General features: G+C 37.7%; 2 protein-coding genes across 11 annotated transcripts; both read left to right on the top strand.

The window, feature by feature from the left end:
- The first annotated feature begins 229 nt into the window (after positions 1–229).
- Positions 230–18,975, top strand: LOC147481282 (putative disease resistance protein RGA4). 10 transcript variants are annotated; one of them, XM_086579972.1, is made up of 15 exons: positions 230–3,743; positions 10,987–11,088; positions 11,177–11,276; positions 11,641–11,696; positions 11,796–11,852; positions 12,781–12,909; positions 13,427–13,553; positions 16,098–16,199; positions 16,261–16,367; positions 16,602–16,674; positions 17,116–17,344; positions 17,461–18,053; positions 18,154–18,232; positions 18,318–18,437; positions 18,946–18,975. In XM_086579972.1, exon 1 carries the CDS (start codon positions 418–420, stop codon positions 3,718–3,720), a length of 3,303 nt encoding a protein of 1,100 aa, XP_086436098.1. In that variant the 5' UTR covers positions 230–417; the 3' UTR covers positions 3,721–3,743; positions 10,987–11,088; positions 11,177–11,276; positions 11,641–11,696; positions 11,796–11,852; positions 12,781–12,909; positions 13,427–13,553; positions 16,098–16,199; positions 16,261–16,367; positions 16,602–16,674; positions 17,116–17,344; positions 17,461–18,053; positions 18,154–18,232; positions 18,318–18,437; positions 18,946–18,975. The 10 variants fall into 10 exon arrangements, with proteins under 10 accessions (XP_086436098.1, XP_086436100.1, XP_086436099.1 ...); XM_086579974.1 differs by lacking the exon at positions 13,427–13,553; XM_086579973.1 differs by lacking the exon at positions 16,098–16,199.
- On the top strand, positions 11,421–23,807 carry LOC147481281 (uncharacterized). Its single transcript, XM_086578887.1, is given in 11 exon segments — positions 11,421–11,424; positions 11,641–11,696; positions 11,796–11,852; positions 13,427–13,534; positions 18,946–19,061; positions 20,087–20,285; positions 20,366–20,467; positions 20,469–20,615; positions 21,512–21,751; positions 21,973–22,122; positions 22,282–23,807. Coding segments are annotated over 11 exon segments (2,328 nt in total). The 3' UTR covers positions 23,431–23,807.
- The last annotated feature ends 287 nt before the right edge of the window (positions 23,808–24,094 follow it).

Below are 24,094 nucleotides of genomic sequence, written 5' to 3'. Positions count from 1 at the left end.
TAAATCTAAAAGAAAAACACTAATAATACAACCACTAATAAATCAAATTTTCCGTTACCGCGTGTTAGAGAATCTAAAAGATGTAGGTGGTTGGAAAGGTATTTTCTCTTTTTTTATTACTAGTCATTACCAAATACCAAAAAAATAAATCATGAGTAGTTAAATCTTTGAAATGCCTTCGGTTTGATGCATCTCTTTTGTCTTGATCATATATATTATTATATTTATGATAATGACAGTTTGACTTGGTTTATTACGAAGTTACTTGTCTCTCTGCATGCTTTTCAAAATCAAAGTTGGAAGCTTCAGTGCAGATACCGTGTGTACTACTAGAAGTCCAGAAGAAAAAACAAGTTGGAATCTGTATATATAAGAGCATCTCTAGGTGGTGGTGGTTCAAATTTGATAATAGAAAAAATGGCTGAAGTTGTAGTCTCTCCAGTCGTTGAACTAGTTTTTTCGAAATTAACATCTCTGACAAGCACCGAGTTTGGTCTAGTGTCTGGTGTGAAGAAGGACTTGTCGAAACTCTCCGACACATTATCAACTATTCGACTTGTCCTTGATGACGCCGAGGCCAAACAAATCAAAGACAAGTCGACTAGAGTTTGGCTAAGGAAGCTCAAGGATGCTGCTTACGATGCCGAAGACATCTTGGATGAATGTGCATTGGAATTTGGGAAGCAAGTAAGTACTAACTCCCTCTCAACTTGTTTTGATGTCAAACAACTTTTGTTTCGTCACAAAATGGGAAAAAGAGTTGAAGAGATAAGAGGAAAGCTTGATGAAATTGCCAGTGAAAGATCCAAGTTTCATTTGATTCCCGGAGTAGCTGATACCACCACTGGTGTTACAGAATTTGGTCCTGATCGAGAGACTAGCTCGGTTTTAACTGAACCACTGATTTACGGGAGGGATGAGGACAGGGAAAATATTGTGACGATTCTACTAGAGAATGGGAAAAGTCAAAATAGTCTTTCCATCTGTCCCATTCTTGGAATTGGTGGTTTAGGAAAGACTACTCTTGCTCAGTTGGTCTATAATGATGTCAGAGTTGTAGATCAATTTGATACCAGAATTTGGGTATGTGTATGTGATGATTTCAGTCTCAAAAGAGTTACAAAAATGATAATAGAATTTCTTTCTGAAAAAGGCTGTGATCTTGCAGATTTAAATCCTATGCAAAATTATATCCAAAAATTATTAAACAAGAAGAAGTTTTTGCTTGTATTAGATGATGTGTGGGACGATGATATAGAGAAATGGACTAAAATGAAACATCTTCTAACGTGCGGAGGTGAAGGGAGTTCAGTTATTGTAACAACTCGTCTCCAAACAGTAGTAGACTCTATATGTTTCCAGACATTTGAAGACTATACCACCTGTATCGTTAATCCAACACATAACCTCAAGTTTCTATCAAAGCATGATTGTTGTTGTCTGTTTAAGCAATATGCTTTTGGTATTGGGATTCAGGAGATCGCTCCAAACTTGATAAAAATGGGCGAGGAGATTGTAAGCAAGTGTGGGGGTGTGCCTCTTGCTGTGAAGGCGTTAGGAAGCTTGTTAAATTCCAAAACTGATGAATTTTGGAGTTCTGTTAGAGACAATGAAATTTGGACTCTACCAGAACACGGAGAGAGTATTATCTTACCCGCATTGAGATTGAGTTATAACAATTTGCCTCCAATTTTGCGGCAATGTTTTGCGTATTGCTCCATATACCCAAAAGATTACAGCATGGAGAAAGAAAAATTGATCCATCAATGGATGGCAAATGGTTTTATTCAATCTACTAGTTGGGCAGAGGTGGAAGACATCGGTGATGAAGTTTTTAGTGAGTTACTAAGGCTGTCTTTCTTTCAAGACATGCAAGAAATTAACAAATTGCAAGAAGTACGGTTTAAGATGCACAATCTCATGCATGATCTTGCATGCTCCGTTATGCTGAATGATTGTTCTATCATGAAGTTTGATGAGATAAGTAATATCTCAAAAAAGGCACGACATGTATCTGTAGTATGTGAATCAGCACCATCTCCAGCAACTTCAAACACGCTTTTTAAATCACCACCAGCCTGTCGTACAGTCCTTTTCCTTGACCAGAAAACCACTCCCCCGTTAGATCACTGTGTATCAAGTTTGTCAAGATTTAAATACCTAAGAGTGCTAGATCTGAGCTATGTATGGACTATTAAAGTTCTACCACCTATATTTGGGCGTCTAAAACATTTGAGGTATCTCAACCTCTGTAATGTGGACCTTGCATCATTACCTAAATCCGTCTGTAACCTAAGGAACTTGCAAATATTAAATTTAAGCTACAACTCAAAATTGACAGTGTTGCCATCGTCGATTGGTAACTTGAAACGATTGAGGTGCCTTGACCTCTCTGGCTGTGGAATCATGGTTTTTCCTGAATCAATTTGTAACCTAACAAACTTACGAACCCTTAACCTGTATGAGTGTTTAAAACTTAAAATGCTGCCCAAGTCCTTGCGAAACATGAGGAACCTCAGAAGCCTGGTGATTGATAAACATGCTACAGAGTTGACTTGCATGCCGCTCGGAATTGGTCAATTGGCTTGCCTCAGGGAGTTAAGCACATTTGCAGTGAGTCCAGTTAGTGAATCTGCTGGTATCCGAGAGTTAGAGGAGCTGAACCATCTTAAAGGAGAATTAACAATAACGGGGCTTCAGCATGTGTGTGATCCAAGGGATGCTGAACAAGCCAAGTTAAGGAGTAAGGAGAAGCTTTCTGAGCTAAGGCTAATATGGACAGATGGTGACGTTGAAGGAAACAACAGCAAAGAGGTGTTAGAAAGACTTGAGCCTCACCCCAACGTACAAGTGTTGGTTATTGATGGGTACCCAGGTGTGATGTTGCCTAGCTGGGTTGGGTCTTCTGCTGCATTGATTTCTCTCTCACTTTTTTCCATGCCTAATGTGGAAGGATGGTGTCCTCTACTCCCTTCTCGCCTTGGAAGATTGGAACTTTATGGATGCCCCAAACTGAAATTACCGTCGCAGCTGCCATCTTCTATTAAAGTCTTAGCCGTGGAGAAATGCAACGATCCTATGCTGAATGCGGTGAAGAAACTCCCCATTCTTTCTTACCTTTGTATTTCAGGTTTTGCTCAAGCAGAAACTCTTCCAGAAGCACCTCTACAGAACCTTACATGTCTGGAGACTTTTATTATCAGAGATTGTGATAAACTGAAAAGTCTTCCTACGGAACTAGAAAACCTGATGACACTACGATCCTTGGAGATTGGTAATTGTGGAGGTTTGGAATCTCTGACGGAAGGATTAAGTAACCTGACTTGTCTCAAGAGATTGGCTATTCATAATTGTCGGAGTCTAAAATCTCTATCCCAATCATCACTGCAACATCTAAGTGCCCTTGAGACATTGTTACTTCGTGGTTGTCCAGACTTGGAAATCATGTCGCTTGGTTATCAGCACCTCATCGCCCTTCAAGATTTAGAGTTGACGAGTTTTCCTCAGTTGATCTCTTTTCCAGAGGAAATACAACATGCCTCTAGACTTGAAATGCTAACAATTTATGATTGCAAGAATTTGAGAGCATTACCAGACTGGCTGCTAGCCCTACCAGTGCTTTCTAAGCTTCACATCAGTAGATGCCATCCGGATCTGCATAGAAGATGCAAAGACTGGAACCGGATTCCCCATCTCCGCTTTTTGAATGAAGAATTGTAATTGGTTAACCGTCAATACCTTATGTAAGTCTACTTATATCTCATTCTATGTACAGTCTTCTAGTTATTGATGGCGCCATTTTTGAATTAAGAATTGTAATTCAGTTATTTATTTCAATTTCACTTTATACCCTTAGACTTATTGTCAGAAAATCTAACTTTTCCTCCAAGACACTCAAATGAGGGGTTTGACAAAAAAGATTCTTTATGACTGAAAATATCAATTTTGTTCTTCTATTTATTTCTTGTTATTTGTAAGTCTTGTTCTCTACGAAACTGTTATTTTTTGGTTCATCTTTTTCCAAAAATTTGGGGCTTTTGTAGAATGTGTTAATAATTGCAGAAGAAACTTATATATAGGTTGTTCTGAACTTGTATTCCATTAGACTGCTATCTAAAGTGATAGAAGGATACAACTGTACAAGAGTTTATATTTTCTGCTTTCATGGATTTGATATTTTAAAAGCAAATTGTGAAATATATCTTTCATGTATGCTCCATTTCTATCTTTTCATTTATATGAATAAAAGTGTCTCATTTTCGTATTTTTCGGTCAAAGAACTTTTATAAGAGTTTTGGTTTTCAGTGTCTTCAGTACATGTTAAGTAATATATAAAAAGGGAGACGTGGTTACAAGATTATATCCTGCAAAGTGGAGACCTGATTACTAGTATTTGGGAATATAATATAAACTAGTTTAAGGAGATGAGAGAGGAGATCCAATTGTTCCGGTAGCGGTATTTGTGATCTCAAGTAGATGCAGGCCCCTTTGAGACTGGTGTTCGATCAGTAGACAATTAAAGCTTGATCTAAGCATTTTTTTTTTTTTTGCTAAAGGGTAATTGTATTAGATAGCAAAGAAAAAACAGTATACATTTGTGAAGGCCCTGGGTAGACCACTCCAACATACATTTCCTAAATTTTTAAGAAATAAATCTGAAATAGGTAGAGTGTTGGTTCTCTAACCTATAAACAAAATTAGGTCTATGCTCCCACCATTGCTTCTGGCCTTTTGCTAGGGTCGCTCCTTTCTTTGCACACAAGTCTGCTCCGAAATTTGCCTCCCTCCATGTGCTTGTTAGAACTATATTTGCCTTCCCTTTAGTCCTTTCCCAATCTGCTCTAACTTTCCGATAATCGAGTTTGAGTTGGTTTTGAATGCTTTGATTGTTTTTGTGGAGTCCGACTCCACCCATAGTTTCGTGAACCCCATCTCAATCGCCTTCGTAATACCTTCAACAATAGCTCTTGATTCACCACATAGTTTGTATCCGAGCCTATTCCCCAATGTAAACTCCAACAACCGCTGTGTACTTCTGAATAGTGTTCCCCAACCTCTTTGGACCGGGGATTGCCTCGAAAGCACGCCTATGACCATGCATTGATTTTTAAGTATTCAAGTGATGGAGCAGTCCAATAACACTCAAGAATCCTTGGTGCTCGTCTCAGTTTGTTCCTCAGTCCCAAGGCATGAAGTGCTTCCAATTCTAGAGGGGTGTTGTCCATGGTGCCACCAGAGAGCTCATGTGCTCTTAGAATAGCCCTTTGATATGTATTCGACCGCCCCTTCTCAACATTCCCACCATCATAAAGAACTCGGTTTCTTGTCTTCCAAATATGTACAAGGCAAGCAATGGCTGCTGCAGACCAGATGTCTTTTGTGAGTGGGCTCCTGGACTTACAAGAATTGAGAACATCGTCCTCGAGTAGATCTTGGGGTTGCAACTTGAATGATTCCTTTAGATAGTTCCATTGTTCTTGTGCGAAAGTTCATCTGAAGAGAATGTGTTCCTGTGTCTCTTCATGCTGCAAGCACAGGCAACACCTAGATGCAATTTTAAAATTCCTCTTCTTAAGCATGTCATCAGTGTGCATAATCCCCTGAAATTTTTTCCAGCCAATGGCTTGAGTACTTGGGTGCAACTTGGCCTTCCAAATGAATGTATGCCAGCTCACCTTTTCTGCCTTCTTTCTGATTGCTTCATGTGCGGTAGAGACTGAGAATTTGCCATTGGTAGATGGCATCCAGATCCTAGCATCATCTTGTGTGGGATTTGGGGCTTGTAGGTCATTAACATTGACACCAGTGGCATCCAGAATCTTAATCATTTCAGCAGGGAAACTCCATTGTCCATTGCGTATGCATTCACTAAGTCTTGAACTGCAATGCCCCCAAAAATCATCTGTCATCTGAAATACATGAGTGAAAGTTCCGCCTCCTGTCCAGTTTTCCTTCCATGTGTTTATGGCTTCTCCAGTACCGATGACCCAGGTCGTATGCACTTTTGATTCCTTGAGAGCCCATTTGATGCCTGGCCATATAGTAGAAGTCTTGTATTTTGTCCACTCATCACTTCTTGCACCATATTTCCCCTTCATATACATTGCCCAGTCATTATTATCATTTTCTAAGCTCCAAGACAACTTCATCAGCATAGCTAGATTAATGTCTTTGAGTCTCCTCAAACCCAAGAAGTCCCCTCTTCACGGGGCTTACATGTTTTCTCCCGGTTCGAGTCATGAATTTTTTTTTCGTAGGATTTCGGACCAAATGAAGTTTCTAATAATTTTCTCACACTCCTTAATGGTAGGCGGGCCATTTGTAAATAGCCAAGTTGTGGACATGTATGCTATTGAGAACATGCCTTGCAAGAACAACTCTTCCTTGAAATGAAAGCATCTTGCCGGTGACTAGTTGCTTTCTTCCTTATCTTGTCGACCGGAGGGGCTAGGTTTGCTTTAGTTAACCTTCCCGTGATGATTGGCACACCAAGATACTTCTCTCGGAAAGCCACCCTCTTTTATGCCGAAAAAAAGACACAATAGATTCCCTTCGCATGTGGTCATGTGGCTTAGAAAGATTTTGCACTTGTCTTTGTTGATGTACTGACCAGCTGAGCATTGATACCTGTCTAACAAATCTAGAAGAGACTTTAGACATCTTTTATCAGCATTACAGAACATAAAAATATCATCGGCAAACATGAGGTGAGAGGGGCTACAATAGTTTGTATGTGTTACCATTCTTTTGACTTTCTTTTGGGAGACTAGGTACTCTATTCCCCTGTTGAGACAGTCTTCTGCAAAGGCAAAGAGGAGAGGTGATAGTGGATCTCCTTGTCGTAGTCCCCTACTTGCTGTGAAATAGCCTCTTGGCCCTCCATTGATCATGGTGATATGCAATTGTTTGTGATAGCTCCTTGAAGCCAATGAAGCCGGATGTCGGAGAAGCCAAATCTTTCCATGGATGACCAAAGGAATTTCCAATCGAGTGTATCAAATGCTTGAGAGATGTCAAGTTTGATAGTGCATTGCCTCCATGTCTCTTGACTTTGAGTTCATTAATCATTTTGAAGCAAGCCCAATGGCATGATGTGAGTTTCGATTGGAGATGAAACCATCTTGAGCCTTTGAGATGATTTTTGAAGCTCTTTGGAGCCCGACCTAGAAGCCAAGATCTTTGTAATAATCTTGTAAGCAAAATTTGAGAGGCATATTGGTGCGTACCGATTAAAGCCGGGTTTGCATTCCTCTCTTTTGGTATCGAAGACAATAAAATTTGCATTGTAGCTTTTGGTAGTCGCTTTTCAAAAAGAAGTATCTCATCGCTTCTATAAACGCCCCAACCAACTATGTTCCAAACAAACTTGATAGAAATGTCCATTAAATCCGTCTGGCCCTGGTGCACTATCTGGACAAAGACCAAAGACAGCTCTTTTGATCTCACCGAATGTAGGTATAGACGAGAGCTCTTTATTTTCGTCTTCTGTGACTAGCTTTGGTATCAAGTTCAATAGGTTCACATCTGATTCTAGCTCCACCTCTTTGAACTTTTCTGTATAGTGGCTGACTATGAATCTGATGATATCTTCTTGATCTTTCAAAGTGACACCATGTGCATCTTGTATTTCTCTTATCATTGCTTTTGACTTCCTCATGTTTATTAAGCTGTGAAAATACTTGGTGCTTCTATCCACTTCTTTATCCCATCTAGTTCTGGATCTTTGCTTCCAGTAGTCAGCTTCTTGTTGTAGGAGATTTTTAACTTGTAGTTCCTGTTCTGCAATTTCCATAGCTAGCATCTCATTTTCATCTTGCTCAAACCGATGTTGAAGCCTCAAGATTGTGAGTTGCCTCTGTGATCTTTGTGCCCGGGTTACCAAAGACATATTTGTTCGGTCTTGACTTTTGTTTAAGTCTTTTGAGTTTTCGTGATAGAATGAAGAGGAGTGTCCCTCAATAGGCACCTTCAATTTTCTTTAACCACTTCCAAAAAATCGGGTGAGAAGTCCACATGTTAAAGAATATGAATGGAGCATTTGTAGGTTTTGGAATTTCTGTCATACCACCCTACCGGAGGAGAGTGATCCGAAAGCAAAGCCTCTTTGAGTATTTTGTAGTTCCATCCGGGATACCTATCACACCGGTGAGAGTTGAAAAAACTCTATCAATCTTGCCCCCGACCCTTACGTGAACCTTTCCGATTATTAGTCCAAGTGAGCATATAACCGATGCTTGGAGCTTCAAAAGTTGATTCATATTCAGCGTGGTCTCGGAAGTCCTCCATAGATGCGGAGAGGTGGGCCTCAAGCCACCTTTCTTCTCGGATGGGCTTAAATATGCATTAAAGTCTCCCATGATCGACCAAGGAGTGTTTAAAGGGTTAAGATGCGCCAGTTCCTGCCATAAAGATCTTCGTTGCACATATAGAGTACTAGCGTGTACCATAGTAACAATAGAGCCATTACATTCAATAGTAAGTTGCTGATTAGAGCGATGAATGAGATTAGGAGCAGAAAACCCTTCCTTCCATAGCAGCCAGATGTTTGGCAGTTGCTGATTATTACTATTGCAAAAAAAAGTAACACAGAGCCCCAAGGACTGAATGTAGCTCTTAGAGATGGCATTGGAGTCTATTTTGGGTTCAGCAATGCCCAATAAGTCCGGATCCCACTCCTTAATAAGCTTGGAGAGCCTATTTTGTGTTTTGGCATTTGCAATGCCTCTTAGATTCCAAAAAATGCACTTCATTTTGTAACAAAAGAAGTTTTTATTTGTGAAAGGGTGATAAGTCACCTTTTGCTCCTTTTCTTCTTAGACATGGCTGTCTTAGAAGAAGTTATGTTCTGCACTGGACAAAGCTCTGTAAGTAGAGCAAATTTTCCTGCATGTGAAGTTTCTGTATTATCTTCTTGAATATCTGCCCACCTCTCCTTGGCCTTGTCTGGTGGTCTAGGTGGTGTTTGATCAACCTGTGCTGGGTGATCAATAGCCTGAATGACTTCAGTTGCCTCATTGATAAGTTGTTGTAGTCGACTAGGAGTACACCTAACAACTGATGCCGAACTTGCACATGAAGCAGGTGTTTGTGGAGCATCATCTCTTTGTTTAGGGGATTCACTATTGGCTTGTCTCTCCATGTTTTCCACGGTATTCAATTCTGGCTGGACATTTAGAGCATCAGAAAATTCTTCTTCAAACTCAGCTCCAGAGTAGTCCTCCTCAGTATCTGTTGAATCTATTGAATCAGATAACTGTCCCTCAGTGTTGCCTCGTTTGTTTTGATCATCAGAATCAGCTATTACAACTGCTTCCAAGTTAATTTCCTCATCCCCTTCAGGAGCTAGCTGAACCTCTTGTGGAGTGGTGATATGTTCGTCGACGACCACAATCACAGCATTTTGTTCCCCATCTTTGTTTCCGTCCTCGTCCTCTTGTAATTCCGCTAGTGCACTGAACTGATTTGTATTGTTAATATGAGGGTTCACAGAGGTTGCTTTCTGGACCCAGGTTTGTGGTGGCCCTCCTTTCCTATTCCTTTTCTTTTTTCCATCTTTTGTCACATTTGAAGGACCTGCAGCTGGTGTAGTATCGACTACCACCTCTTTGTTTTTGTCTTGCTGCATCACTCCCTTTAGTCGCTTGCATTCTGTCACTAAGTGACCTACACACTTGCAGTGATTGCATAGTTTAGGTAGCTTGCTTACTTCCACAGTTTGCCAAAACTCAAAAGCTTTGGTCTTGACATAGATTTGATCAGGGATGGGCTTACATATCAGTATGTAATCCTAAGATTGGCTATACATATCAAAATTTTAAAACCGTTAATAATTAGTGGTGATTGCACTGATTTGGTTTCTAGTTGAGGAGATGACTCACTGTTAACCTCTTCTTGTTACTATTTGTCTCCACAATGAAAATACGAAAACTCTTAATGTTGTGTGCCTTCATCTTTTTTATCTCATGCATATGCATTCAGCATGACCAATCACAACAGAATACTTGGATTGCTTATTATTTCATTGTGTTGTACTACGCATCGAAATTTCTTCTAGTGTTTTAATGGTCAGGAGGCAACCTACATGAGACGAAATTAAACTAGAATTGTTGCATTATTTGTAATGCATTATTTGGTAAATGGGTTGGGTCCGTTAGAGAATTTTATTGTTGTTACTAGAACTTATTACGTGTCACTTTGTACAAGTCATTTGAAAAAGAACCATTATCTAGACCTATCTTGATTTTGATTACAAACAATTCACTGCTGCTCGGTATAGATTATGAATTTTTGTGCTGAACATGTACTTTTAACGTGTTAAACTAACCTTTTATTTGTCCGAGTTGGAAATAATTAGACAATATTCAAATGTGAAAGGCAGAAAGCTAGCACTTGGACCCATTTGATGAAGTATGACTAATTTTCTTAAAAAGTGAAGTAGAGAATTTGGCAAGCAAGTAGCACAAGTGCACTCAAAACATATTCATTTTGATGTGCATGTATAAGGACACTGTAGTTCTGTGATGGTGTATTGCATGGCGTCCCGAAGTACTCAGTCTGTATGTTTATTTGTTTTCCCAGTTGTAGTGCCATAAGTAATCTGCTATGCTATTCTTTTACCAAAACCCAAGCTCTTCATATTTGAGCTCATTGGCAGTGGCATGTCTGTAAACCATCTACACTCTCTAACTGAAACACCAAACCTATGAAATTTATTTTCTGGTCAAGAAATTGAGTGCGCCATTTAGCTAATCCGTGGTCAGGTGGAATTTGTAGTTCACCAGTATTTTCTTTTGTTGCAAAAGCGCAAGCAGTGTTTGTATGTATATAATGAAGTTCCATCATAGGCATTAGATCTTGACAGTACGCTTGGTAGCTTTACAACCTTACACTTGAATGTGTCTTTTATTCTTATATATTCTCGAGTTTGTTTTTTTTTTTTTTTTCTTTTCTTCTTCTTGATTCTGATGTAATAATAATGTATTATAGATCATAACTGCAGCACTATGATGACAAGATAGTACACACCCAAAGCATTACTACACTTCACTCCTTTCCAACTCTCTCTATCCTTCGCTTCTCCTCAAATAAGTATACTTTCTAAACCCAAGTCACTCTTCTACTTTTTTCTGTACTTTGAGTACTGATCAAACTAAGAAACTTTTGTTTGTATGTACAGGAAACAAACCCATCAGTAGGAGGAACTTAACAGTTGTTCCCTGTCGACGTTTCTTCGACAAAAGTTGCACCCCCTTCTCTTCGGTTGGACTGACGAGCTTGTAAGCAGTTTCTTGTTTATGAGTTAAGTGGTCAACTATTTGAGATTCCATATATAAAAGGCCGAGGTTAGAAGCATAGTTGTGACTTAAAGTTGCTATATGAAAATACTGATATTTATGTAAGGAAGGATAGAACTTAGAAGAATGGGTAGTTGGAAACGGTCAAATTTGGAGCTAATACAATCTTTGCTCTTTTATCTGTTTGGGACTAGATGAAGTGATTGGTGGTGGCTTCTATGCATTTCATGTCCCTTTCGCGTTTATGTATTTACTTTAGGTGTTACTATTTCTTACCTGATTGGCCGACGATATAACAGTAGTGAAATCAATTTTCTGACCTCTGATAATTTATATTTTAATTCAGCTGCTGGCATCTTCATATGTGACGTAGCTGGCGCTGTAAGCACTAGTAGAAGAGCTGTAAGATTTGTCTATCCTTTACTCTTTCTACTTCCATTCTCTGCAGTTGAATGCAAATTCCCATATGATCTTATACAATGATACCTCTTCATTTTGCAGCTTAGAGGGGCGAAGATACCTGAAAGGCCAGGTCACAACCCTCCCAAATGGCTTGAAGTTAGTGATTCTGCATAAAATTGTATATTTGTCTTCATTATATTGTCTGCCTTAGTATGGTGAATTTGTGTAGGACGTTAATGGAAATGTCATCCTTTGCAGTCAAAAGCGTCCAACCCACGCGCTTAGGAGCACTTGGTGTAGCCTAGGTTTACCTTGTCTAGGCCTTTGATTGTTTAGAATCTCATCTTGTTTTTTCCTTAAACCAATGGTTACCTCCTTCTGACTTTTAAGGTTTAAGGTTCATTTATCTGGCCTGCTAAATAATTCATAAAATGGTTGAGTCTTGGGACTGGGTAGGTGGTAAGAGAAGTTTCTGGAGTCAATTCCTGGTGGACTTCATTTGTTTGAGAGTGTTTATTTCCTTTTGGTTCTTTGGAAACCATTTCTTACTAAATAGGGCACAGAACTGGGGATCAGAACAAAACTTCTGAAAAACTTAAGTAACTAAGTGAGTAAATAAAAAAAAAAAAACATTTATAGTGACTGTTTATGTGTGAAATCACAACATATAATGGAAGACAAGTGGTGAAAAATCAGTAAGAACAAAAAAAAAACAAAACTAGCTTTTTGAGCAAGCACTGCTGCCATCTTCGTTACTCTGATTCTTGCTTTTGCTTTCTATTATATAAAAAGGCTAAATCTATGGTGCGCGAGATGTATGGGATACGCAGGATTCTTGTCCACTCATTCTGCAAACTGGCAACCGGTAGAATAAATTTACAAAAAAGGGTAAAAAGGATATATCACTTTCAATAAAAATAAAAATAGCCGTATTTATTCTTATTGCACGACTCCAGCAGTTTATCTCCCTCTCACTCGTCTAGATGCACCTGAAATGCGAAACATGGTGATTAAATAGAGAGTTTTCATAATCAACTTGTAGCAATTGGAGTTTTTATTGATGATTTTCTTCTACTTTTTATAGGCTATAATCAACTTTCAAGCGCTTCCTTGCCTGTTGAGCTTGTTAACAAATAATCACAAGAAGAGTATCAAGAAAGAAGCTTGCTGGACCATTTCAAATATTACTGCGGGAAATAAGGATTAGATATAGGTACGGAATATATTCTCCTTTCACTATTCTATTATTACTCTATTTTGTCTGCTACTGTGAATTGGGATTTTTTTTTATCCTGATATTGTATTATGGTTCAAGGACTTGGTAGGTGTGCTTCCACAACCGGAATCCTTTGAAATAAGATGTAATTTGAGTTTAAAACATTGCTGCCACTTCAAGACTGCAAAATTTTATAAGAGTTTATATTTTCCTTGTAAGGATTTTGGTCGTATAATTAGCACATAAAATCCTTGAATTAGGCTAAGTTTAGGTTAAAACCTAATTAGGAATGTTACCTGAATTTTTAAAGTGAAGAAACACAGCTGTTGCTTTTATACCTTCATTTAGTTGTGAAAGAAATGAAATGTGATGTGAACAAGGCCGGCAAAAGCTCTCCCGGCTTGGGGGGGTGCCTGCGCTTTTAACTGCATAGAATATAAAACTTATCTTAAAAATATTCGTTTATTATTTAATTTAATCCATTCTTACGTTAATATATGTTGTTATTCTACAGACTGTAATTGCTGCAGATATTATTGGCCCCTTAGTTCGTTTGCTCCAAACTACCGAGTTTGATATTAAGAAAAGGTCGCTTGGGCATTATCAAATGCTACTTCTGGTGGTGATCATAATCAAATCAAGTATATACATCTCAATTTTACATCTCTTTGCCTTTTTCTCAACTGGTATATTCTTAGTCCATTTGCACTGCACCATTTAGGTGATTTTGCAACCTTTGGGATTTCTTATTTGTAACATATATTGATTCATTAGGTAATTTTTCACACTTATTATCCGTTATCAATGTTTCTAACCGTTAGTAAGTATATATTCAAATTCTTGAATTATTTTGTAACATTTATTGGATATTTAGTGACGCTTAGTAATGTGTGACAAAGCTAAACATCATGCTAGGAAAAAAAAGAAAAAAAAGAAAAAGAAAAAGAAAAGTTAATCGGGAGTTTTTTAGTTCTTTGGCGCCCATGTAATCTAATCTAAAAAGAGAAATATCACATATGCTAAAAATAAAAATAGGGTTTTGATTTCGTTGTCGGTGCCGCTGCTGCTACTAGGGTTTTGATTTCGGTAAGTCGTCTTCTCTCCCTCCTTTTGTTCTTTTTTTTTGTTCGGTACAAGTTTCATGGTTCCCTGCTGGAGATTGTGAGATCTGATTGAATTAGGCTTGAATGCTTGATAGAATATAGTCTATTCAAATCTATATCGATGGAAATCGCAAAGCTTTGAATAGATTCATGATTTTTTATTCTCAAAAGAATCTAGAGGTTTAGCTTTTGGGTTAGTTTATCAAAAGCTTTAGCTTGATTAGATACTTGCTTGCCGAACTCAGGGTGTTCTTGCAAATTTGAAGAAGGGAATGGTACAACAATTACTTTTAGTTTAAGGGTTCAACCCTTATGGATGCACCTTGACCAATTTAAGGCTTAAAAAGTGGAGTAATTTCCTAGGTTGAGTGTTGCTATGTTATGGAAAATAATTTTCTATCCTTTATTAATGGTGTTGGTGTCTAGAAGAGGCACAATATACTTGATGTGAAATATGCCTTCAAAGAATGGGGTCTGCGTTTGATTGATCATTTGTTGGCGAGGTGATGCTAGAAATAGATGAGAGATCTATTTATCATGTTGGGTTCAGTGATGAGTTTTGTTGATTTAATTGTGTTCAAGATAATTGCTTGCTTTGTTTTGCTTTGCTTTGTATGACATACTGAAAGATTGTATGGAATTTGCTATTGGAGTTTTGTATGAAGTTTATTTTATATAATGTCTTTTATGTCAACTTCAATTTGAGAAGTGTTCACTTTTAATGGTGATCGAATAATAAAAAAAAATGAATGGTATAGAGGGCTCTTTTGGTTTACACCTGTGTTGCATGGGTACGCTGATATTGGTGGCGTGTCCCGTGTCGTGTCGTGTCTTGTTAACACAGACACCGACACAATATAGATTCGTTGAGAGGCGTGGTTGTTTTCTGAGAGAGAGAGAGATTCACCTTATGAAGAAATGAGAAATGAGGAGAGGCATGGTTGTTGTGAAAGAGGAGAGAGAGAGGTCTAGGGTTTCTACTTTCTACTTTCTACCATGGCGGCTGTGCTAGTTTGAGAAGAAGACCTAAAGTTAAGGAAGACAATTACAAAATGGACAGTTTTAAATGAGCAGTGGACTTGGGCCTTTCTAGAATGGGTATTATATTCAAGATCTAAACTTTTACACCTTGGTTTCTAAAAAGCTAATGGGCTAATGGGCCTTATATTCAAGTAATAACTGTTTTAAATGGCTAATGGACTTTATATTCAAGTAATAACTATTTTAAATGGTTAATGGGCCTTATATTCAAGTAATAATTGTTTTAAAAGACTAATGGCCGGGCAATATCAAATAATTTTAAAAAATATATAAAATTAAAAATATTAGGCGTGTCCCCGCGTTTGACTATTTACAGCTTGCCGTGTCCAAATTGTTGTACCCGTGTCCAAATCGGACACTCGTATCCGTACCCATGCAATACAGGTTTATACCTTTGTCATTCATGTGTTCTTGGTAAGAGTCAAATGGAATCACACCATTCACATAAACTTAGGATCATCATGTAAGATACCATGTCAGGTGCATTCTCTAGTTTTTTTTTTTTTGCTTTATTGCATTATTTTATTTGTTGACCTCATGTAGTTGACTATCCAATTTGCTTAATTAGGGAAGCATGTTATCACTTGAAATATTTCTAAATAGTAAACCTTAGCCTCAAAGAATTTTTTTTGTTTGTGGAACTTGCCTTGTTGCTGATTCTTGTACCTTAAGCTTGTTTCACCTCATTCATAACCAATTGATTCACTAGTGTGAACTATTGGTTAAAACTTAGTTTAGTACACTGCTCATCCCTGAACTAAGTTTACTATTTTATTGTGAACCGTCCTACTATATGATTTGAACCTAGTTCTTTCTTACGCTCTTAGTTTTATAAGATTATGCTTTGAATTGATTGAAATATTAAAGGCTGTGAAATTCTAATTATAAGAAGGTACTCAAGGAATGTTGGATTTCTTTCTTCTTTATATGTGTAAATGGTTGTTGTTAAAAATGTGTACCCCCTTGAGCTTTTAATGAGGGCATGATCCACCCTGATGTATTTTTGAAACTTATTCCCAAACAAACAACTATGATTGACAGGCTATGATTGCTTGTTTTGGAGTTTGAAGAATTAAAACATGGGCGTCGATGTTTGTAAAGTGAAGAATTGGTCTTCGTATGCTTGAGTTCGGGATAATACAAGTAATATCTCTCTCTCAACTATGCTGCCTTTCAAAGAATTCATTCTTTCATAATTTTGTAGGAATTAAGCAAGACCCAGCAATATAGATGTGTAATGACTTTATATAAGCATGGTGGTTCTGAAAGGGCTATGCTGGTCTCATGGAGGATATGATGACTGGTGAAGTGGTGAGTATGTTTTCTGTGCTTTTGTATATTTTTTAATCATTTGGTCCTTGAATGTCTTTATGTACGCAAGTTAAAATCCTAGAGATTACTCTTTTGTCTGTACATGAGGTTGGCTAAAATGGTTTTTAGCTTTGACAACAACTAAGGAGTTAATAGTAGCATATTCACTACAAACAATGCCTGTTCGTGAAATGAGTTTCTGAGACTCACTCAAACCATATATGTACAAAACAGAAAAATTGCAACTGCGAAAGCAATCCATTCAAGCCTGCGTGTTTGTAGTATGCCTAAGCTTGGCATAGCATAGGTAATCTCTCTCTGCCTGTCTCCCTTTTACCTATTTGTTTTCTACTGCCTGACTTCCTTTTATTTATTTATATTGAAATATCCGATGAAAGGGACTTCTATGATGATACCATGCCAAAGTCATCCCCGATACTTTGCAAGCTGCTGAAAAGCGGAACTTTTGTACAATTGATGGTATTTAGCTTCTCTGGTTTGAAACCAAAGCATTTCTGGTTTGAATGCATAAGCTTTTGTGCGTCTGGTTTTAGTGGTACTTTCATTCTAGTGGCCTTTAGATTGCTTTTGAGCTTGTATGCACTCATGACAAGAATAGACTAGGTCCCATGCATATAGTGAGGTTACACATTTAATATGTTTTGACAATCATATTAGCATATCTTGAATAGTAAGCATTAAAGGTCTATCTTGACTTTATTCCTAAAATCATTTTTGTTTTTTGCAGGTAAGGATAGGGAATCATCCTTGTTTTTTGCATACCAGCACTTCATAGCCCTTTGCTAGGTGCAGTCCATGTTGTGATGGTTTATGCTCTTGTGAATATTTTTTATCTACCATGTGAAATTATCCTAGCTACTGGCTTTTACATTAGTATGTTAGGATGGTCTACCCAATCAGTAGGCGTGCATCCTGAGTTCCGCTATAAAACAGAGTTTCAAAGCCACTAGCCCGAGGTATTATCTTCTCAATTACACCTCATAAGAATCTGTATGAGTACACACTATTGTGCTTGTTGGATTTTAATCTTTGTGATCCCCATTTAATAATGTTTTTCTTTTCTGTAATTCAGTTCGACTACCTCTAGAGCTTGGAAATAGAGGAGAAAATCAACAAGATAAGATGGTGCTAGACAGCTAACAGTTCCTTGGTTCCTTGTTTCTTTTCTCTACTAATGATAAAACAATTAAATCTTGGAAGGTATACTTTATGGATTTGATAAGCACCACAAGTTTTTCTTTTCGGAAGTAGCATCTTGCATAATGCTGACACATATTCTTTGGAAGTCTTGAGTTCTGTGGATAGCTATTCCCTTAACTATTTGGTATTATCTGGTTTTGAAGGTACATTTACTTATTTTTTGACCAAAGTCCTAAATTTGAATATATGTTAAAAGCATTCTCCCCTACCCCTTAACATGTCAAGTTGTTTTCCTCTTCTCTCTCTTTAATTTGGTATTCTGATTTTGCAGGTGCCACCACCTTGACATTCAGTGTTATCAGCCACAAATATTTTGGAAGCTTTTGCAGTTCAAGAACCAATTGAGTACAAGAGAAACTTCAAAGGCTCATTTAATACCTTGGCTATCATTGCATTGTATGGTGATATACATCATGAAGTTGTTGTATAGTCTTTGGTGGACTTGTTAATCACTTATATATTGAGGTGGATGATAAGATAATAATAATTTATGTTTCTTTCTTTCTATATCTTCGTATCTTCACCGCGTTTTCAGTTTTTGATAATTTTCTCCATTCTAAAGCAGTTGGATGCTTGGGAATTTTGGTCAATAGGGTTGATGGGGGGTACAAATAGTCGAGTACTATACAACTAGAAGGCAAGTAGTAAGTACTGTTTCACAATCTTTATCAATTACAAAGTTTTATACATTGGTTTCTTTCTAACAAGGTATGTTTCCTTGATTTTCAGGCACCGTATATAATACCAATATTTTGTTAAGTGTTCAATAGCATCTGTAAACGTCTTTGAAAGAGTTGGATCTGTCAACCACTTAATGCAGTTGTCATGGCACCTAGTCCTACACTCGAGGTTAGTTTTTCATTGTAATTGGACCCAGTTCTCCATCAAGATGGATAAAGTTCCATTATACACATTGCTTACATGTCAAATCTGTTATTCACTTGTATGTAAACCAACAAATATGGTTTTTCCTAGGTGCACTCATCATCAACGAATCAAGAGACAGTTCTTTTTTGTTTGGACATGTTAAGGTTGTCCCACCCATGTGTACACATGTGTTCATAAGTTCAATGCAGTGCTTTCGAGGGGATTGAGTGCTTAAATTCTGCCTGCAAACAATTACTTGAGAGCCTCACCGTTACTATGATATATGACTGAGTACCCCATATGCGGTTTCGGGTTTTAAGAGTTTAAATTAGGCACAAATTTACTTTAGCATACTCTACTTATCAGTTTAGTGGTAATTAAAAGCACGAGGGTCCGATCACTTTGGATTTGTTAGCCTGAGTTTTTCTGCTCTAACCATGCTTAGAACTTCGAAAGTGTTGTGTTCTTATTTGAGTTTTTCTCTTAGCAGATCATTCTTTGCTTTACATACAGTTTAGTTCTGGATGGTGCTTCGACACTCTTGCAAAGTTTGAGGATGAAAGTAGAGCTCATCCTTTGGAAATTTGGCATATTAAAATGTCGCAGGTAATTCACTGTTTTTTGTTTTTGAGCTAGGTGTTATGTTTTTCTTCTGTGTATAAAGGATTTACGGCTTCAGACGTGCTTCTTGTATTATAGCAGGATTATATTGATACAACTATAGCAAGCTTTAGATGCCTTTATTGACGTTGTGGAACTTGAAAGTTGTCATGCGCTTCTTGTATTATAGCAGGATTATATTGATACAACTATAGCAGGCTTTAGATGCCATTGATGTTGTGGAACTGAAAATTGTCATGCTTTATTTAAGAAGCTGAAGGTTTACGTGAACCTCCATTATTCTTGTGTCGTTTGATATAACTAGTATTTGTTTATTGGATAGATGTGGGACACATTAAGTACTTATATGTTGATTGATTTAAGCACCATGTACCTAAGTAAACTTTGGACAAGGTTGCTTACTAGAAAATAAAAGTTATTTTAATTCTAATGTATAAATCTCATGCCCTCATAGGTATTTTATGATTAAAACGTATCTTATGATGTGTGTTTGTGTTGATCAAGAATTCAATATTGGGAGGTTTGAAAATACTTGTGGTGAAGTTTGGGGTGGACAATTTGTACCGACTATCACTACACCATAATAGGATATTTGCAACACATACCTTTTTTGCTTTGCAACGGTTATTTACCGTTAGCAAGTTGCCAACGCTATATAAGCGTTAGCAATGTTATAAAGCGTTAATTTATTTAGGTGAATTTTTGGAATTAATTGCTAACGCTTAAAAATTGTGTGAGAAGTGTTGCAAATTAAAATCTTGAAATATAAAACACAACTTTACTTTCTCTCCAGTCTCCTCCCTCTCTCACCATTTACTACTCTCCAGTCTCCTCCCTCTCTCTCTGCCCACACACACTCTCACTGTAAGAACCCTAACTCCTTCTGAATTTTTTTTGGGTTTTTCTCATCTTCTCCGATTTTCTATCGTCTAAAACCCCAAGTTATGATTTGTGTATGCTGGATATATATCTGATCTCGGTGATCATCGTGTGTTGGAACAATTACGTAGGATTTTGAGACTCTTGACTTCGTTGAAAGTCATTTCAGTTCTCCTACCACCCGATAGAGATCCAACTCCGCTTTCTTTATTACCGTTTGGCAGACTCAAAGTTTTGGAACTCCGTGGTTGTGATCTTTCCACCTCACCTGCTAAAGGTCTTCTCCAACTCAGACATACTTTGGAGAAACTCATTCTTCATAATTCCACTGTAAGTTTCTTTAATAATTCAATACAAACTTTTATTATTATTATTATTATTAGTTTCTCATTAATAATTTAATAATTCAGAATGCGCTGCGCCACGTGTTTGCTAGTAGGATAGTGGATATTAAGGACTCTGCCGTCTGGAATAGGCTTTTCTTAGTTTCCTGTCCTTGTAATGGATTGCTAGCTACTCATGGATGATTCTTTGCAATTGCTTCCTAATGTCGAGAGTAGGAATAGGTTTGGCAAAGGGGATAATTTGAAGAAATGTACTAAGTTAAGTTACTTGGATCTTGGGTTTAATCACTTGCACTCTATTTCTTCCCAAAGTGAGGTATGTTACTACTTCTCTTTAGTGTTTTAGTCTAATTGTCATTCATCATCAATGAGCAGCATATACAAACTCACTAGTTAAGTCTGTTTCAAGTGTTGGAAATCATTTTTTTTTAATCACATTTATGTATCAACCCTGCATGGAATCTCATATAACCTTCGGACTTCGAGTTTGTCTAATGACCACACATACGCCATGATCAAACTTCTGATGGATAGTAGGATCTTATACTCTAGTGTGATTTATTTTCCCATCTTTAGAGCAATGAGATTCTGAGAGATTCAATATAAGTTGCATACTAATTTTGTCTAGCGACTTATGTAGACTAATATTAACCCTCGCAAGTGTACGGTACGAGGGGGGGGGAAGAGATTAGAAAGGATAGACAATGAGGCACTCAAGTGAATTTTTTAAATCCCCAGCCACACCGACGCAAAACTTTGCTACACTCAGGGATAATATTTTGAAACATAAAATATCACATTGGTGACCTAGAGTGAAGATGGGTGGAGAAAGTTTTTGCATGGACGCCTCATGAAACTGTCCAACAACAGTTTCTGGTTAGAAAGCAACTTAATTGTGTTTCATTTTCAGTAAGGAGTGAATAGGATTCAATTTAATAAACTTCTGAACGTCGAACACTAGTTCTTCTTTACATTTTTTAACAGTTTTTGCATTGGGCAAGAACTGTTGAGTAATCTTACTTAAATAGTATGGAGCTATTTAGAGAAGATGAGAATAGTTTGTCAACTTGAACACCAAATAAAGAGCAAGGAGCAAAGACATTATATATAAGTTTGCAGTTTTGCCCCTATCTTTTTGCTTTTGCTGTAAAAGAAAAATTCAATTCATCTGTTATCTGGAATTTACAACTAGGAAATGGTTGGATCATGCAGGTTGCATGCTCAATAGTTAAACTGGTTTTGCGGAACAATGCTCTGACTAGTTTGAATGGGATTGAGACTTTGAAGTCGATTGAAGGGCTTGATCTTTCTTACAATGTTATTTCCAATGTGTCAGAGTTGGAGATCCTCACTAGCCTCCCATTTCTTCAAAGTTTGTGGTTGGAAGGAAACCCCATTTGTTGTGCCCCATGGTACAGGCAAGTTTTTAGCTTGTTTGCTCATCCTGAAAAAGTAAGTACATGCTACTCTCTCTACTTTGGGGCATCAGATCATTCACTTAGTCACTTCTCACTTTTGCTTAACCATTGTCAAATATGGGTAACCCAGATAGTCATTTTGTACTTATTTTTGACGGATTGAGCGGGTGTAATATTTGAAGCATGGGTCATTTGATTTAATCAAATCTCATGCTCCTAATGTAACTTGTTCCTTTCCGTGATTGAATGACTTAGCTGAAATTAGGTGAAAGAGGAATCACAACTAGAAAATCTTGGAAGAGGCAAATTGTTATTGCAAGCAAGCTGAAAAGACCTGCTGGATTTGGTTTTTATTGCCCTGCTATAGACAATGATGAAGATGAGGGAACTCTCACCAGAGACAGGGTTAGTGACTATTCTAATTGAAATTGGGTTAATTTGACTCATTGAATAACAAGGGTCAGCACATGAAAGCCATGTTTCTCAACATGTGAACAATTATATGGGGTCATATGTTGGCGACTTGTTTTTCCCCCTCTCATGTCATCCACACTAATATCTGAGCTATCTAACAACTTTCTCTTTATGACTGAAAAAATTGTCCCAAGGAGGAGGTCTATTCTTTCCGAGGCTGTTGAGCAAGATTCAGGCTCATGCGAAAGTGAAATCCGAAGCAGGGAGGAAAATGTCGTTTCTAATAGTGAAGCAGAAGTAGCTGGCCTAATGAATAGAGTGGAGTTCATGAAGAAAGAGTATTTTGTTCTTTGGCTGCGGGAGTTTAAGGATTGGATGGACCAGACTTCTGAAAGTTTAGTGAGTAGCAAACATTCAGGTTTCACTGGCCCTGCGAAAGAAAATTATACAAGAAGTAGAAGAGGCCATAGGCAACTTGGGGAAAGTTCAAAAGATGTCGTGGACACCGTTCAAGCTTCAGGAGAGGAGAACCGCACAGATGTTCTGGATTCTGCCAATTCTGTTGAAGATATTTCTATAGGTTCTCATGACCATAACAACTTCGACTTAGTTGGTGAGGTGGCTTTAAAGTCCTCAACAACTAAGTGTAAAGGAGATTCCGGACCACATGTAGAAAATAGGGAAGTTAATTTTAAACAGGTGCAAGTAGAAGTTTGCTCGCAAGAAGGATTTAATTGTCTTCCTTTGGCAAAGGAACCCCTTCCTGATTCTTTGACAGCCCAAAGAGGTATGAAAAATGTGGAGGTTAGTCCAACGCTGGTGACAGCTATTGACGAGATGATGGAGTCGCACCACTTATCTTCCTCTTACCCCAGGTCTCCTCCGCATTACCAGGAGGATATACTACACCGCCGCTACAACTTAGAGGAAGAATTTATGCAGCTCTCAGTGGAATCTTATTCATTGGCATCATCAGATAGTGATACTAGCAATAGTGATGATGAGTACTGCCGATTTGACACATCATTACCTGAAGTTGATCACTCACCGAAAGAACCCGAGAGTGGCACAATGGATGACCACTCAGAGATGTTTCCTTCTGAGGATACGTTCTCTGATGGGAGACATGCCACATCACATATAAGACGAAATGGAAGATCCTTGTTTAATTATTGTTCTGATCAAGCTTCCAGAATAAAAAAAATTCTTAGAGAAGACCATTATGGTATGGGGAGTGATGTTGCTAATGTCTGTCCTCTTGGATTGTTTGATGGTATTTCAGTTCTCCCTCTAACATAATGTAGTTGGAGATGGTTCAGTGAAAGACCATTTAGCACTGTGGTACACGTGCAGTCTCTTCCAGAGGCAATCAGTTGCAGTGGAGTTAAGAGGCATGTTGACTGTTGAGTCTGTTTTTTCTTAGTTCAGTATTAAGAGCAAAAGTTCTTATGCTGTATTGTGGTAGAGGAACTTGACGGTACTCCGTTCGATTACTTTGTTTTATATGAGATACTTTCTTAGGGTGAGAGTGAGTTTTTCCTGACTTTAGCGCATGTGGGTGTTTTCTGCCTTTTTTTGCTTATTATATGTTGGCCATGTAGGCCACCTCGACTTCCTTAATTTTTTTCCCTCTTAGTTCTGGTTTGGTACTTATAAATATATCTTCCTTTCGCAAATGTAAGAAAGCATCCTGATTTACCTATCTCACTGTCCCCAGAAATTATATTTACTCAAATTTATCTTTTGCAGGCATGTGTTAATACTACCCAAATTTAACATGTTTCTCTCAGGCATGTGTTAATACTACTAAAGCACCATCCTCAGAAAAACTACCATTCCCGCATCTGCAAGGAGCTTCTGGTCTACTGGTTTGGAGGAATATGTGAAAGCTTTGAAAGGTATTTCCAGTCCTTTTGTATTTATAAGTTTATTTTGATTAATTATAAAGTGAAGTGTCTTTAAT

Source organism: Coptis chinensis, chromosome 8, assembly GCF_015680905.1.
Source record: "Coptis chinensis isolate HL-2020 chromosome 8, ASM1568090v1, whole genome shotgun sequence".
Taxonomy (NCBI): domain Eukaryota; kingdom Viridiplantae; phylum Streptophyta; class Magnoliopsida; order Ranunculales; family Ranunculaceae; genus Coptis; species Coptis chinensis.
The sequence above is the reverse complement of the archived record's forward strand: the minus strand, read 5'-3'. Positions and strand labels throughout refer to the sequence as shown.

Coding starts and splice junctions, on each gene's coding strand:
- LOC147481282 (XM_086579974.1), top strand. CDS start 418: ATGGCTGAAGTTGTAGTCTCTCCAGTCGTTGAACTAGTTTTTTCGAAA.